General features: G+C 52.9%; 1 protein-coding gene across 1 annotated transcript; it reads left to right on the top strand.

Annotated features, from left to right (window-relative positions):
- Positions 1-10,379: 10,379 nt before the first annotated feature.
- On the top strand, positions 10,380-13,876 carry LOC104157999 (beta-galactoside-binding lectin-like). The gene is made up of 4 exons (XM_009695555.1): positions 10,380-10,417; positions 11,664-11,743; positions 13,102-13,273; positions 13,668-13,876. The coding sequence occupies exons 1-4, from the start codon at positions 10,409-10,411 to the stop codon at positions 13,809-13,811; spliced, it is 405 nt and encodes a 134-aa protein (XP_009693857.1). The 5' UTR covers positions 10,380-10,408; the 3' UTR covers positions 13,812-13,876.
- Positions 13,877-14,402: the final 526 nt, after the last annotated feature.

The following is a 14,402-nucleotide window of genomic DNA, read 5'->3' as shown; positions in this document are numbered from 1 at the left end:
GCAGGCAGTCATAAATGCAGGGAGAAACTTCACAGGGAGGGAAGGTTTTACCTGTCGAGCAAGTTCAGGAGTACCTTCGCCCACCAGCTGGGAGTGTTGAGCACAGTGGGGAGGTGAGGCAGGCAGTTCTCCCACCGCAGCCTTCAGCACAGCAGAAGGAGGAGGAGGAGGAGGAGAGAGGGAGAAGCAGCCCTGTTTCCTCTGTGGCATCCAAGCCAAGAGACTGGATGGGCCATTTGGAGAGGGGACCAACCCCTAGGGAAGGTGGGGTGGGTGCCTGGGCCAGGTAGGGTAACCTCTTATCATTGGTGAGGAGCCAACTAGGGAAGGCTGAGTGCGTTGCAGACTTTAGCAGGCTGCTTGTGTTTTTCGGCCATCCTCCTCGGACTCAAACCTTCATGGCTGGAGAAGTGGTCCAGTCCACTTGTAGGGCCGGCCCCCAACCACCCTGCCCCACCGGCCGTGATGGCTCCTTCTCCCAGCCATCGCTTTGCCTCCTGCACCGCTCATCCCTGCTCATGGGTGCGGGTCCTCCTCAACTTGCTCAACAAATAAAACCTTCCCTGCCCACGAAGCTGAGCTCGCACCCCCGGGGCAGCCGAATAAAGCACCATGTGGGGCAAGGTCTCGTGTTGCTCTCTGCTGATTTTCCTTCCCTTTCCCCCAAATAAACAGACCGCCACAGAGACAAACGCCTTTGTTTCCAAAGCGGGAAGGACTGTCAGAATGGCATGTCTCCCTGCATCTCGTCAAGGGTTAGATAAGTCCCCGAGGGCCATGAGAAGTCCTGCCACAGAGCACAAATCCTTGCTGACATTGCTATTGTTAAGAAGGGGTGCATTTTGGGAGGGCTGGGGGTTTTGCCCCCTGCTTGTTTCTCTCCAGGAAAGTCACAGCTGATGCCTGCTTGCCCAGGGAGACTTTCCTCCTTGACAGATACCAGCTTGGCACTCGCCAAGGGGTGTGCAGGGAGGCCTCCGTTTCTGGACCTATGTGCCCCTGGGCTGGCAGGCACCCCATGGGGTGCCAAAACTGAGCTCTAAAGAAGTGACCTTCTCTTGGGGCTGCCCAGCATCAAGCTCACGCTGCTCCAAACCCAACATCTGCACCCAGCAGTGGCCCTTGGGTTGCTCCTTCCAGGAGCTCTCGGGCGGCAGAGCCAGTGACACAAGCCCAGGATGCTCACCCTGCCCAGGTTGGGGAACACCTTGCCCAGAGCTTGGCTTAGGGCTGGGTCCTGCAAAGGGCCTGTCCCACTTGGGGCAAGTTTACACAACAGCAGACCCCACAGGGACATTGCTTTCCCTCTAAGATTAGCTCCTTATCATGGGCTTGACCTGGGGACTACTCTCATCTCCTCATCTTCCCTTTGAATGGGAGGAGGTGCATGATATTACAGCTTCAACCTGCCTGACTAAATTTAGCCAGTGCAGAGGCTGGGATAACCTCCCTGGTTTTCCCTGTTTGCTTTGGTGGGAATGGAAATGACACATCCCAGCTGTCGTCTACTTCTGGAGCAAATGCCTGAGGGTCTCTCAGATATCCAGGGTTTTTGAAGCTAATCAACCTTGCACAAGAAAACTCTTAGACTGTAGGACTTAAGGCCTGTGGACCTCCAGGGTGAGGGTGAACAGGCATGAACAAGCCCTCTGGAGCCAGGGACACAGGGGACACCACGTGAACCATGTCAGTGTGATCTCTGAAATGTTGTCACCAGCCCAGGGTCTGGGATGGGAAGGGAAGTCAGGCAGGTTTAGTAACCCTGTTGAGTAACCATCATCAGTAGCTGGAGCCAAGGGGAAGTGATAAATGTCCCTCTGTCTAGGAGGGAGCTTTGCAGGGGTCCCACTTCTGCTCCTTGATGCTTCTGTCTCATCATTCCATGGAGATGTGCCCAGTGCCTTCTCCCATCCTCGGGCAATGCCTTCTGGGCTGCACTTCCTTGCAGTCATTTACTTTGCTTTTCCCAAGAGAGAAGCTAAATGCATTAATGCCTTTCCCAGCTCTGGAGAAGTCTCGGGGATCAGCAGCCCGGGGTGTAAGGGCTGAGCCTCCCACCAGCGCAGTGGCCCTTGGTCTCTTGGTGTATCTGGTGAACCTGCTGTGGGCTCAACAGACAGCATGGACCTGTCCCATGATGCGTGACCCACAGACTGGCTACCTATAGGGTACAGAGGGTACATCCAAAAATACCTGGCTGGCTGATGGACTCTCCCTTACCTTCTATGCTGAGAGAGAAGAGCAGGCTTCATGCTCATGCGAGCAGCACTTGCCACCAAATCACTGGTGCACAGATGCTGCAAGTGAACATCCATCCCTCTTCCCCTAGGCTCCTGCTGGGAAGAGGCTAAGCAGAAGCTGATTTTATGTCTAATCAACACCTTTCCCCACCTGTGACCCTACTCCCTACCAAAATGTCTCTCAACCAGTAGCCCGTGGGCCAAAAATACTTCATAAAATCCTCAAAGCTGTCCCACAGAAAAGCCCCCCACCCATGCACATGGACCAGGCAGGCAGTTGGCATGTCAAGATCTACTCCTCTGGCCAACGTCAGGAGTTTGTCAGTGCTCAGCCTCAATGTCTGTCGTAACAAGAGCAAGACTATGATCCCATGGAACAAAGCCGTGTTGTTTATTTTGGTGTTAAGTGCATCAACATGCTTCCCTCCCTTCTTCCAAGCCACCCAGTTTTGCTAGGATGTGAGCTGGTCCTTGGCTTTCTTCCAGAAAAATGACATGGTTCTTTGTTTGGGAAAGGCTGAGGAGCCCAACCCTGGAGCACAAGGCAGAAGAGAGGGAAAGTACATCTGTGCTACCAGTGCTGGGAGAGTGTGAGTTTGTGCTCCTGATGAAATGACCTGTATGACCACCCCACCAGCTCCTGTGAACCTGCGCCAGCTCCGGATCTGGAAGAGGGAACCAAGGAGATCCCAAGTGTGGATCCTATCTTTTGCCATGAGGTGTGGGCAGTTGACACCTGAACTGGGCTGAGCACCCAAGGCCGGCTCTTCCCAAGCGCTGCAGGCAGGCAAAGCCCAACTTTGGTGTCGGTGGGGTGCTTCAGCACCTGCTTTCTGCCCGGGGAGCAGAGGAAGCTGGAGAAGCCAGAGGTGAGGAAGAGCGAGCCCTTCTGTGGGACATGATGATGGATGGACGTGCTGGTTGGCAGAGGTAGAGATGGCTCTGCAAAGGGTTCCTCAGAGACACCGGCTTGCAAAAACTCCCACAAGAGTGACACGGACTCACCAAAGCAGTGACGTTCCTGTGCCCACCAGCCCCAGAAGGTGCCTGGGCCCCCTTGCAAGAGGGTGGGAACCAAGAGCCTTGCAGGGGATGACGCATCCCAGTGCTTTCCACTGCTCCAAACTGAGATAGCATCAGAGAGGAGCACCCTGTGCTTTCTCTCCCCAGATAGTATAAGCCTTGGGGAAGGGAGGGTGCCAAGCCCTGCCGAAACACCGTCCCATTTCAGCAGCTGATCCCAGTAGATAACAGACAGCTTACTAGCGAGAAGGTAATTGTTCCAGCTGGTTGTGGGGTGGCAGGCAGCAGCTGCCTAATAGGGCTCAGTACTGCCTAACTGTTTGGGGCACCAAATGAGGGATGGCACATGCTACTGATACCCCCAAGGGAGTTTTTGGGGGTCCCCGGACAAGCGGTGGAGGAGACTCCCAGGCTGCACTGGCTTTGGGGTGCTGCCCCTGCCAGGAGGATGCATCCCTGTTGGGGAATGATGAGCTGTGCCATTCACGGGACCCCAAGGGAGGGCAGTTGCGTGTCCACCCAAGGCAATTCTCTTTTCTTCAGCTCTTGCTGACTGGCAGGGCCCCGTTGCCCCTTGGAAAGGCCAAGTTGGCCTTTTGGCTACCTTGGCTTCAGCTTGGCTCTGCTGATGCCCTGTGGTCCCGTGTGCTTTGGAGGTTCTCCAAGCAGGAGATGTGTCCCTAATGCTGGCCCATGGGCTGGCTGCAGATGAACACGTTTGCCAAAGGCGATGCAATGGCCCACACAGGGTACGTCTTAGTGAGAAAAACCTGATGTGCTCCAGGCTCCCTGCCGGCCTCACCTCCCGAGCAGCTCTGATGCTGTTTCTGCCATGTGTGGAGACTAATATCACAGCCCACAGCCTAGGTTCCACTTGGTATGCACAAAAAAAAGGGTGTTTTCAAGCTTCTTTGTCATTCCTGCCATCAAAGCCTATTCAAGGCAACCCTTTTCTTCAGGATTATCATTCCACACTGGTTTTTACACACATCACTCGCTAAAAAATGGTATGCGGCTAAGTTTCGGTCTCAAGGGTGTTGCAGGAGAACATGCCTGTATTCCAGGAGCATACTTCTCCTGAGCACTGTTTCTTGGAAGAGCTGAAACCAGCATCTGGGCTGCTGTAACATGTTCAAACATGGCATCCACTTACAGTTTGCATATTAAGTACAGCAAACAAACCTCTGCCCAGCGCGTCTCAAAAGTCACTTTAACAAAAAACAACCCGAGACGGGGAATATACTTAATGCACCACCACAGAGCCTCAGCAGGTCGTTTGTAGGCTTGAAACAGGCTCAATAAATGGCAGGTTTCTAAAGCACTGCGAGGACATCAGTTTGGGTATTACGGCAGGTGGAGAGCGGGTGGCCACAGTCAGTCGATCGCCCGCAGCTCTCCTGCTCCGGCACATCAATGCTGAAACATCTGACCCTCCCGCATGGAGCTGTGCTTCCCTGCCCTTGAACTCCCAGCACTAACCAGCAGCCCAGCAATATTCCTTAGTGGCACATTTTAGCACAATATTCCCTTTTTCTCCTGCAGTGGTGGCACCGGGCTTGTGTCGCAGGCCCCTGGGAAGTTATTAGCCAATGTCCAGGCAAGCGCTGGTGATGTTTTCCCCTCTATAGTCAGCATTTGCTGAGCTTGTAGCCCTGCTTTCGAAACATGCCATTTCTTAAAGGTTAGGTTTGAAGCCTTGCCTGCAGTGCCTGCACAGCCTGAACAACGCGTGCTGCACCCCAACTCATTTTCACTTCTACCTTTTCCTTTCTTTCTGTTTCTTCAACCTGATTTATTTAAAGAAAATCGGAAAGTCATGCCACTGGTCCAAAGTTGATTTCCCATTTTCTTTAAATGAGAAAAATATTACCGGTTTCAAACTGCGTGACAGACTTGTACAAGGTCCCTAATTGTACTTTGCCTGCAGGAGAACTTAAGCCTTACTCCGTTCACCTCCCGGCTCTCCCCTGCCTGCTGTCCCTCTCTGGCTCAGCAGCAATTGCCCGACCTGCTGTAAGGCTTTTCTTAACTTGCATTTGCAGCTCTTGGAAATAACTCTACGTGTAGCAACCACCTGGTCTGGGTTGCATCACTGCGAGCAACCTCTCTGTGTCAAAACCAAGAACATACTTTCCTAAAGCATCAGGAAAGCGATTTGCCTTTGCTGGGATGCCCTGGGCCAAGCGCCCTTAAACTGAAACACAAATGGCCTGAAGCCTTCTCAACCAGTCATTGCCTGGCTGGGATTAAAGATCTGCTAACTCCACTGCTCCAGCCTCATAGTCAGGATCCTTCACGTCCAAGTCAATCAAAGGCTTGGCACTTTTTTTTGCTGTGCTGTCAGTATTTCTAACACTGTCAAGAGAGGAGTCCTCCTACCTATCACCCAGGCAGAGGAGGTAACGCAGATCGGTGCTTGGCTTCTTGCTGTTCTTGGATGCTAGAAGAGCATTTGAATGGCTTGGGACAACCATCTCTGCAGGCTGACATGGGCTGATCCGTGCTGCCCCTGGCCATGACCCAGCACCCAGCTCCCTCCCTGCCCTCCTGGCCAGGGTGCTGTGCCCGTCCCGCAGCCGCAGGGATGCCACCCCGGCTGGCACCCCAGGACCCCTCTCTTCCCTGCCAACCGCCTGCAAAGCCCACCAGCTGTGCCGGGGGAGGGTTTACACCTCGGAGGTGAGACGGAGCCCAACGTGAGCAGCCAGAGGTGCCGAGGAAGAGGTAGGGAGCATGGATTTGGGGAGCTCCAGGGATGCACTTTGAGGTGTGTCTAACACATCCCAGTGTCATTAGCATGAGCAGGAGTCATTCCCGCTTCCCCAAGCTGTAACTTCAGGCTCGCCCAGATAAATCACCTTGTCCAGGTACCCTTTGATAACATTTGCAGGATTATCTTCACCACTGGGGAACATATTTCCATACTGATTTAATGAAAGCAGAGAATCTGGAGTCAGCAGGAGCTGGAGCCTCACAGACGGCACCTAATCCAGGAAATTGGATGTGGCTGGAAACATTTCAGCACAGAACGCTTGGGAGATCCTGCTGTGGCTCATTCCTGGTGTGAGGCTCTGTGTCCGCGAGATAATAAATCTGAGTTTAGCGCACTTAATCCTGAATTTAAAATACCACAGCCCACATATAACACAAAGTGGATGAACAGGTACAAAGATGCTCTGCCGGTGGAAAGATGTTGCAAATCACTGAAGGAGTAATTGCAGACGAAACAGGCTTTTGCCAGCAGGAGAGCAATGTATACAGGTGGACTTTGGTCACGTAGTCCATGGGCTTTTCAGCCAGGCCCTTTCCCAGTCCTCCAAGGTCATGACTCGGGATGCTCCATCTATCACTGCATCCCTCACAAGCAGATCTGGGGGGAGATCTTCCCTCTTTTGCTTCAGACGTTTGCCTGACTGGGCTATTTCTTTGGCATCTGCCAAACCACCTTGGTTAGAGCCACCCAACAGCTCAGCCCAGCAGCTCAACTCAACCCCACAACTTGCAGTCGCTGGACTCCAGCCCTCAGCACGCAGGATCAGTCTGGGTATGCCGAGGCATACCAGTGCCTATCAGCTAGACCCGAAGGCAGGTCTTAAATCAAAGCTACTTGTAATTATGAAATTCACCCTTAGCAATCATGCTTCCCTCTTCAACCCAAGCTGAATTACAGCTTGGAGGTTGGGAAGGGTGGGGACGTCCATGAGGAAAGCTGGGAGCTCAAGAAACCATGCCATCACAGCATGGAGAGATCAGCACGGGTTCTTTGGGTGTCAAGGAGAGTGTAGGAAGAAGGCTGAGGCCCTGGGAGAAGAGCTACAACGAAGACTATGGACAACCCTCGCTACAGATGGGGATGTCCGGCTCTTTCTACAGGAATGATGGGTCGCAGCCAGCGTCGGGGGATGAGCTCAGGCCCAAAGGCAGCAGCAGTTCTTTGAGGACCGTCTGGGATTGCTCACTGTACAAGGGCAATTTGCACGTTCCAACGAGGAGTGAGAAGATGAGGACATTGTGCAAGAAAAGGCTAATGAGAGGGCAGCGAGGAGCCAGGCTGTCTCTGAAGTGTGGGCCACAGCGGAGGTGCCCAGGGTCAGGACCTGAGTGGGATGCCTAACCCCTAGCATAGGACCTGCTTGGTGGGGGTCTTTGCTGTGGTTTCTGGCCTTGCACACATGTGCTGGCTGTGAATTTGATCTGCTCCTGTCATGGCAGCTGGTGTCAGCTTTTCTCCTTGTTCCATCCTGTCCAGGACACACAATCCCAGTTTGGAGAAAGCAGGTGCAGATGCAAACACCACCTGCCTCACCCTCATAACCAGAGATGAGGCACTGCTGAAGTAATATCCCACAGCCATTACTCCCTTCTCCACGCTTGCAGCTCCCTCTGGTCAAGAGTTTGGCATGGCTAAGGGCACTGTTTGCAACAACAGCATCAGGTCCAGTCACTGCCTTTGGCTTGGACAAAGAAGATCTTTTGCTTCCTAAGGTAAGATGCAGATCAGTGGTTCTCCCTTTAATACAAAGTAAGGATTTGCGATGTGATGCAGGAGAGCTCTCCTGGTGAGGAATAGCCTGGCTGAAAGGGTGGAGGAGAGCCCTATCCCACTGCCTAGTTTCCACACAGTGGGATAAGCCCATGCATGCCACCGAGGTCTGCTGTGATCTGTCCTTACCTTCCTCATCTCCATCCTTCACAGATCGGATGGGCCGATGTCCTGCTGGTACATCCCCTAGCTGGCTGACCTGCCGCACACTGGTAAGGAATGAGGTGACAGGAGGTGAGGATGGCCAGCTCTAGCCAGCCTGGCTATGCCCTCCTCAACCCACAGTGGCTCTTCCTACACCACATGGCTCCTGAAAATAACAGGCAAATACCTCTGCATCTTCAGCGTGGTGGAGCAGGTGTCAGTGCAGCTGGGGACAGCATCCCTGTCTGGTGTGCCATCATGGTGAGCAGGGACCTTCCCTGCCCTGAATTCAGCCGTACCTTGTAAGAACACTCATCCTGGAGCTTTAGGTTTTTGTCACCTCATCGTGGTGGTTCCAGCCCAGAGCTGGGAAGGGAGACATGGCATTATATTGATGGAGGTAGCCCATGGCCTACAGGCAATGGGACACCCCATGGCTCCCTTGCCTGTGGTATTAGCCTGTCGTGCAAATGCCATTTAATTCAAGGCTCCTTGAAAGCCAGCAGAGACACCTGGACTTCCATCAGACAAACACAGGATGCCCAAGGTAGACTCAAGAGCCCTGGACTTCCATGAGACAAACACAGGATGCCCAAAGTAGACTCAAGTCTGAAGGTTGAATTTCCTTGCTGTGAATAGCCCTTCCAGCATCTCCTCTGGGGTGGTATCCCCTCCCTCGTTATCACCTGTTATCCATGAGGTGGTGTCTAATCTTCCCAGCAGCATTTGGAGGAAGGTCCCTGGACAAGCATGACTCAAGGAGCTGGTAGCTGCTAAGGAGGAACCTCCCTCAACCTGCTGGCCACACTCTTCCTCATGCACCCCAAGATACCCCAAGAGGGTTCTCTTCCCCCTCTACCCTGCCTGGTGAGGCCACATCTGGAGTGCTGTGTCCAGTTCTGGGCTCCCCAATTCAGGAAAGACAAGGAACTACTGGAGAGAGTCCAGCAGAGGGCAATGAAGATGATGAGGGGACTGGAGCATCTCCCTGATGAGGAAAGGCTTCTCCTCATCCCACACCCTATGGAAGGGATCAAGCTCAAGGGCTGAATCCTGAGGCAGGTTTCCAGAGGGGGAAAGAGGGACCTCACATGTCAGAGCAGAGAAGCCCACTTTGGCCTTTACTCGAGACCCCTTGTGTCGTGGGGTGACCAACGACCTGGCCGAAGGCTGGACCCTTTCCACGCCCTCCTCAGCTCCAGCAGACAGGAGGGTCTCCTTGCTACCTCTACTGGCATTGATGGCACCAACTGGAAACACCCAGGAGCAACAGCCTCTGGGGTCGTGGGGGTAAGAGGGATGAGGACTATCACATCCCCAGGAGATGGGGAACTGATGGGCCTCATAGAAAAAGTATTTCAGTTCTGGGCCTCTCAAGGAAATCACAAAGCATCTTGTGATTCAAGACAAATATGCAAGACAAGGAGAGCTTTGAGCCACAAACTTGGCCCACTGCCTGAATTTTTTCCGTCCTCTTTCAGTGTAATTACAGTTGAGCCATGCAGTAAATGGGTAACTTTTTCCAAAGGAATCCTTTCACTTGGAGTGAATCATTCTTGCCACAAAGAGACCATGGAGGCAGATAAAAGACATATAGATCCTATGGCTTATTGTGACAGAGCGTTTTGCCCCCATCCCCTTGTTCCTCACCCCCCAACGTGTGCCCAAGGTAGGTACAAGAGCCAGGCACTGAGCTTTCCTGGGTAATTCCTCCCGACTCCACCAAGAGGGCTTCCTCCTGGCTTGCTGTGCCCTACAGCCAAGAAGTCCATGGTTTTGAGGATGTCTAGGGGTTCTGCAGAAAGGAGACTATTTTCCCTCCTTTGGTTCCTCTACCTACAAGTGCTGGTGGTAAGAGCTTGGTCAGCAGCTGGGCAGCTTCTGGGGACAGCAAGGCTTGACGGTGCAGCTCGGTGACCTTGGATCCAGCTTCAGCCCTTTGCTCCTGGGGTCTCACCTGGACCGCAAAGTGTTTCTGAGGTACTCTGTGCACTCAGTGATATTTCTTCTGCTCCTGATTTAGCCAGAGCTGAAGAGCCCAGCCCTCCTCCCAGACCTTTCCCGCCAAGTCTCAATCTATCTGACCATTTTCCGCGTGGGATAAAAGCCTTGGATAGTAAAACACTCATTGTAAAACTATTTTCCATTGGCTTCATGGCCACACACAGCTGGACCTCCTCCTGGAGCAGCCGGCAGCCTGCTTGGAAGGGTTGGGTTTAGCATCCTGGAAAGAAGCTTGGGTGAGGGTGGGAGGAGGCAGCTCTGTCTGATGGGTCCTCCCTCCTCCCCAAACCAACCCCTCCCTCCCTTTCCTTAGTCTGATTGGTGGGTGGGGTGGAGAAGGGCTGGGACAACTCAGCTCTCCATCTATTTAAAGGCAAGGGTGGGGCTCCTACAGTTACTTGCCTGGGACTGTTGCACCTTGGTAGAGAGGAGCATTAGCCTGCAGAGCAGCACCATGTCTTGCGTGAGTAGAAAAAGGGATGGTGCAGCTGAAAAAGGGATGGGGCAGATTTGCTGGAGGTGGTACTTCATGGAGTGGGACAGTGGAGAATGAGTTGGCTTGGTGCAAGGGTACTTGTGCTATCTCTTCTCCTCTGCCTATTTATCAGCCCTGGTGTCAGAGGGTCTGCTAGAGCTGGGGAGAAAAGATCCCTGCTGCATCCATTACAGAGGGCTGGCTGCTATTTCTTGGTCTGGCAGGAGTGGGGTTTTGTTTTTCCCTGCAGGATTGCTTTGGGGAGGTATGTGGAGGGTCCTTGCTGGGTTGGCTCCCAAGCTGGGGTAACCTGTTTTACAGCAGCTCTGCTCTGGGGAAGCAGCTGCGGTAATATTTATTGCTCTCTGACCATCTTCTATTCTGGGTAGCCTTGCTGCTTGCTTCCTGGCTGAAGTCTTCATGAGTCACTAAATCGTTATCTTTCTTTCTTGTAAGGAAATGTGCTATACAGAAGTGTCCTTCTGTGAGCGTCACGGACTGCTGGGGAGATGCTTGTGTCAGAAGAGTGATTGCACTTCTTTGATTTATGTTTTGTTATTCCCTGAATAATCAGGGAGTGTCCCAAGTGCAGGCTTATTTATTAAAGTGGGATGGGGGAAAAAAATCTTAGTATTCTTGGGGTATTGCCTCTGCTGTGATAGAAAATGAGTACATATGGGTTTACCAGGGTATTTTAGTTCTTCTAGGGAGAAGGTGGGGAAAGGTGGGTACACAGAGCAGGAGAATGTTCTTGCGAAGGCTGAACCTACAAAAAAAACCACCCCACACCAAGCCCTTGGGAGCTGTGGAGTAAAGTGTCTGAGCCCCTGGACCTGGGCAAGGCTTGAAGTTCAAATCCAAGCTAGGGGTAGGGAGGGGATGCTCCACCCCTGCACAGGCAGGCTTGTGTGGGACGGTGTGAGACCCACAGGGCACACAAGTGTTTGGGACAGCGTGGGTGTGATGGGAACTTAACAGGTACTTATGTTCCCTGCTGTGAAATATAGAAATGTTGATGAGAGCAGCAGGAGAAAGGTTGGGAAATGGGGCACATGTCCCATGCGACTGGGATAACTTCTCTGGGATGCCCCTGGTGCAATGCCCTAGGGGAAGGGAGCTTCCCTGTCTCTCCAGCCATCCAAAGCAATGCATTGTCTTGCAAGGGAGAGCTGCCAAGTCAGAGCAAGCAAGCCAGCAGGTACTGAGCTAACATCTCTGCCTCTGCGTTCCCCAGGGACTAGTATGCACCAACGTGAGTCTCAAGCCTGGCCAGCGCCTCACCGTCAAGGGGAAAGTTGCACCAAGTGCTAAGAGGTAAGATGTGCTGTGTTGCCCAGGCACACGGCCAAGGCACCACACTGAGTTGTCTTCTGCTGGTGGGAGACAGAAGGAGTCCATCCCTTGGGTAGGAGAGGAGGAGTTTCGGAAGGAGTTAACAGCAGCAGTGCTTCCCAGTGAGTCATTGCCTAATGCACTTTGCAGATGCGCTCTCCTGCCAAGGGGCTAAGGCAAAGCAGATGTGAAGCTCCAGCTGCAGGCACTGGCAGTGACCACATCCTCTCTAGTGCAGGGTAAAGGAAACGGGAGCTGTGTCTATACTGAGATTTGGGTTGAGACCATCCCCACAGCCACATCCTCTCCCCTGCACGATGATGGCCCGGAAGCAGGGATGCTGTTACAGTGCTTTGCTTTGCTGGGCAGGAGGAGATTATGGCCCAAGCAGCTGGGTGGTCTTTGGTGCTCTAGTTCTATGGATGCTCTGAGCCACTGCTCCAGCTGATGGTGCAAATGGAAAGGCTGCATTTTGCAGAAGGGGGTCTCAGGGTATTGAAGTTTGCTTTCACTCAGTAGAGATGCCTCTCAGGTGCTGGTGGGGGAGGAAGGTGGTGAGCAAGCAGGTGGGATTAAATGGAAATGTGCTCCTAAGTCTGCAGGGATCAGGGTGCCTGGGGTCCCCAGGGAAGCCTCTGCAGCAGCTCCCAGCCCTTGTGCAGGTCTGTGGCTGGTGAGGCCCCTTGGTGGGTAAGGTACACCCAATAGCTGCTGTACCAGCACTCGTGGTGTTCCAGGAAACATGTCCCAGCTCTTCCCAGTGCCTTTGAAGTACGATAGCATCGGAGTGAAGACTCCTGGGCTTTCTCTTGCCAAATAATATGCCTCCTGCCTTCTCGTCTGTGTAACAAGCCTGGAGGCAAGGTGGATGCTGGGCTGGGAAGCTGCTTCATTACAGAAGCTTTGGGATAGCTCATGACATGGTAATTATTTCAGTTGCCTGCAGAACTGGGAGAAGACAGTGGCTGTCAGGCAGGGTGCAGCACCAGCTAACTGTTTGGGGGTGAAAGGAAATCTGTGAAAAGCAACTGACTCCTTGGGGAGCTGGTTTGGGTGCAGAGTAACTCCCTGTTCAGCGCTTGAAGCACTGAACATTTCTCTTGTTGAAAGCTCTGTGGAAACTAAGTGATGTCTCTCCCTGGGATGGCACTATGGGGCCCATCACCACAGCAGAAGAGAGTACCCCTTACTGGCACAGCACCATCTCCTTAGGGAAGCTGTGCAATTTAGCAGAGGGTTTCTCTTTGGACACCGTCGGCTGGGCTTGAAGCAACAGCCCCAGAGACATTCATGGTAATGAGTAACGTGCCTCCATAGTATGATGTCTTCTTTCTCTGCAGCTTTGTGATTAATCTGGGGAAGGATGCTTCCAATATTGGGCTTCACTTCAACCCTCGTTTTGATGCTCATGGTGACATGAACACCATTGTGTGCAACTCAAAGAAGGTGGAAGAATGGGGTGCAGAGCACAGGGAGACTGTCTTCCCTTTCCAAAAGGGGGACACAGCAGAGGTGAGGCCTGGGATGCAATTTCTGTACATCCCCTGGTGAAGGGAGGGTGTTTGCCACAGGGCACCCAACTGCAGGGGCTGTACCAGGGCTGTCTGCACAGAAGGTGGCTGGCTTCTCCTGCTTGGCCAGTGCCACCACCCAGGGCTCTGAGCAGTGATGGAGGGTGGGGATCAAACGTGCAAGCTCCGTCTAGCTCAAAGGGATGTCACTATTGAACTGAGCAGGGAATGGGCATCCCTTGGAGGCCAGAATAACACCCCTGCTGTTGAAGAGCAGGTTATGCTGCTGAGCATGTTCATCCTGCAAAGCGGAGGGTGGCACAGCAATGCTGCAGAGGGGAAAGGCTTGAGGGTATCTTGGGAGAAACTTTCTGACTTTTCCATTTGTCTTGCAGATCACTTTCAGTGTCAACCAAAATGATCTGACAGTCCACCTGCCAGGTCACCAGTTCACATTCCCTAACCGGCTTGGTCTCTCTGTCTATGACTACTTTAATATACAAGGGGACTTCACACCCCAGTCCATCAGCTGGGAATAACTTCCTCTGACACATCCATCTCAAAGATACAGAAAAAAAAATCAATAAATAAGAGTTTTGGTCTACCCAGTCTCAATCTAATCTGTTTCATATTGCAAGTCCACATGGGTTGGTCACCTTGCTGGAGAGAGGGGGAGGAGGGTAGCCAACTTCACTCAGGCACCACATGTGGGTGGGGTTGTGGCAGCCTTGGCCTTTGAAGTTATAGATGGAGAGGAGGGTGAGGGTCAAAAGCCTGGGAAGGGAGAAGGTAAAAAGCCCAAGGAGAGTCTCAGGAGGAAATGCTGGGGCTAGATGTGACTAGGGGGGAGAGGGGAAGCATCCCTTAGGTGAAGTCACTCACTCTTGAGGTCTAGACTGACATCTTACCCTGCCTGAGTAAAATGGGTTGATTAAATCTCCCTTTCTCTAAACTAAGCATCCCTGGCTGGCCTCAGCCAGCCTTGAGTTGCTGTGCTAGGTAAACCTTGTGGGGCATGGAGCAAGGGGAAAGTCCTCGCTTGTGCTAGCTTTGGCCTGCACCCCTGTGCAGAGGCTGGTCCTACTCATGACACAGCTCTCCTACATCTTCTTGGCACCTCTTGCTGCTGC

This window comes from Cariama cristata, unplaced genomic scaffold (assembly GCF_000690535.1).
Source record: "Cariama cristata isolate BGI_N322 unplaced genomic scaffold, ASM69053v1 scaffold7922, whole genome shotgun sequence".
In the NCBI taxonomy this organism is placed as follows: Eukaryota; Metazoa; Chordata; class Aves; order Cariamiformes; family Cariamidae; genus Cariama; species Cariama cristata.
This window is presented reverse-complemented; position numbering and strand designations above follow the sequence as displayed.

Excerpts from the sequence above, each read along its gene's own strand:
- LOC104157999 (XM_009695555.1), top strand. Across the intron at positions 11,744-13,101 it reads GTTGCACCAAGTGCTAAGAG|CTTTGTGATTAATCTGGGGA; the intron begins GTAAGATGTGCT and ends CTTTCTCTGCAG. Across the intron at positions 13,274-13,667 it reads AAAAGGGGGACACAGCAGAG|ATCACTTTCAGTGTCAACCA; the intron begins GTGAGGCCTGGG and ends TTTGTCTTGCAG.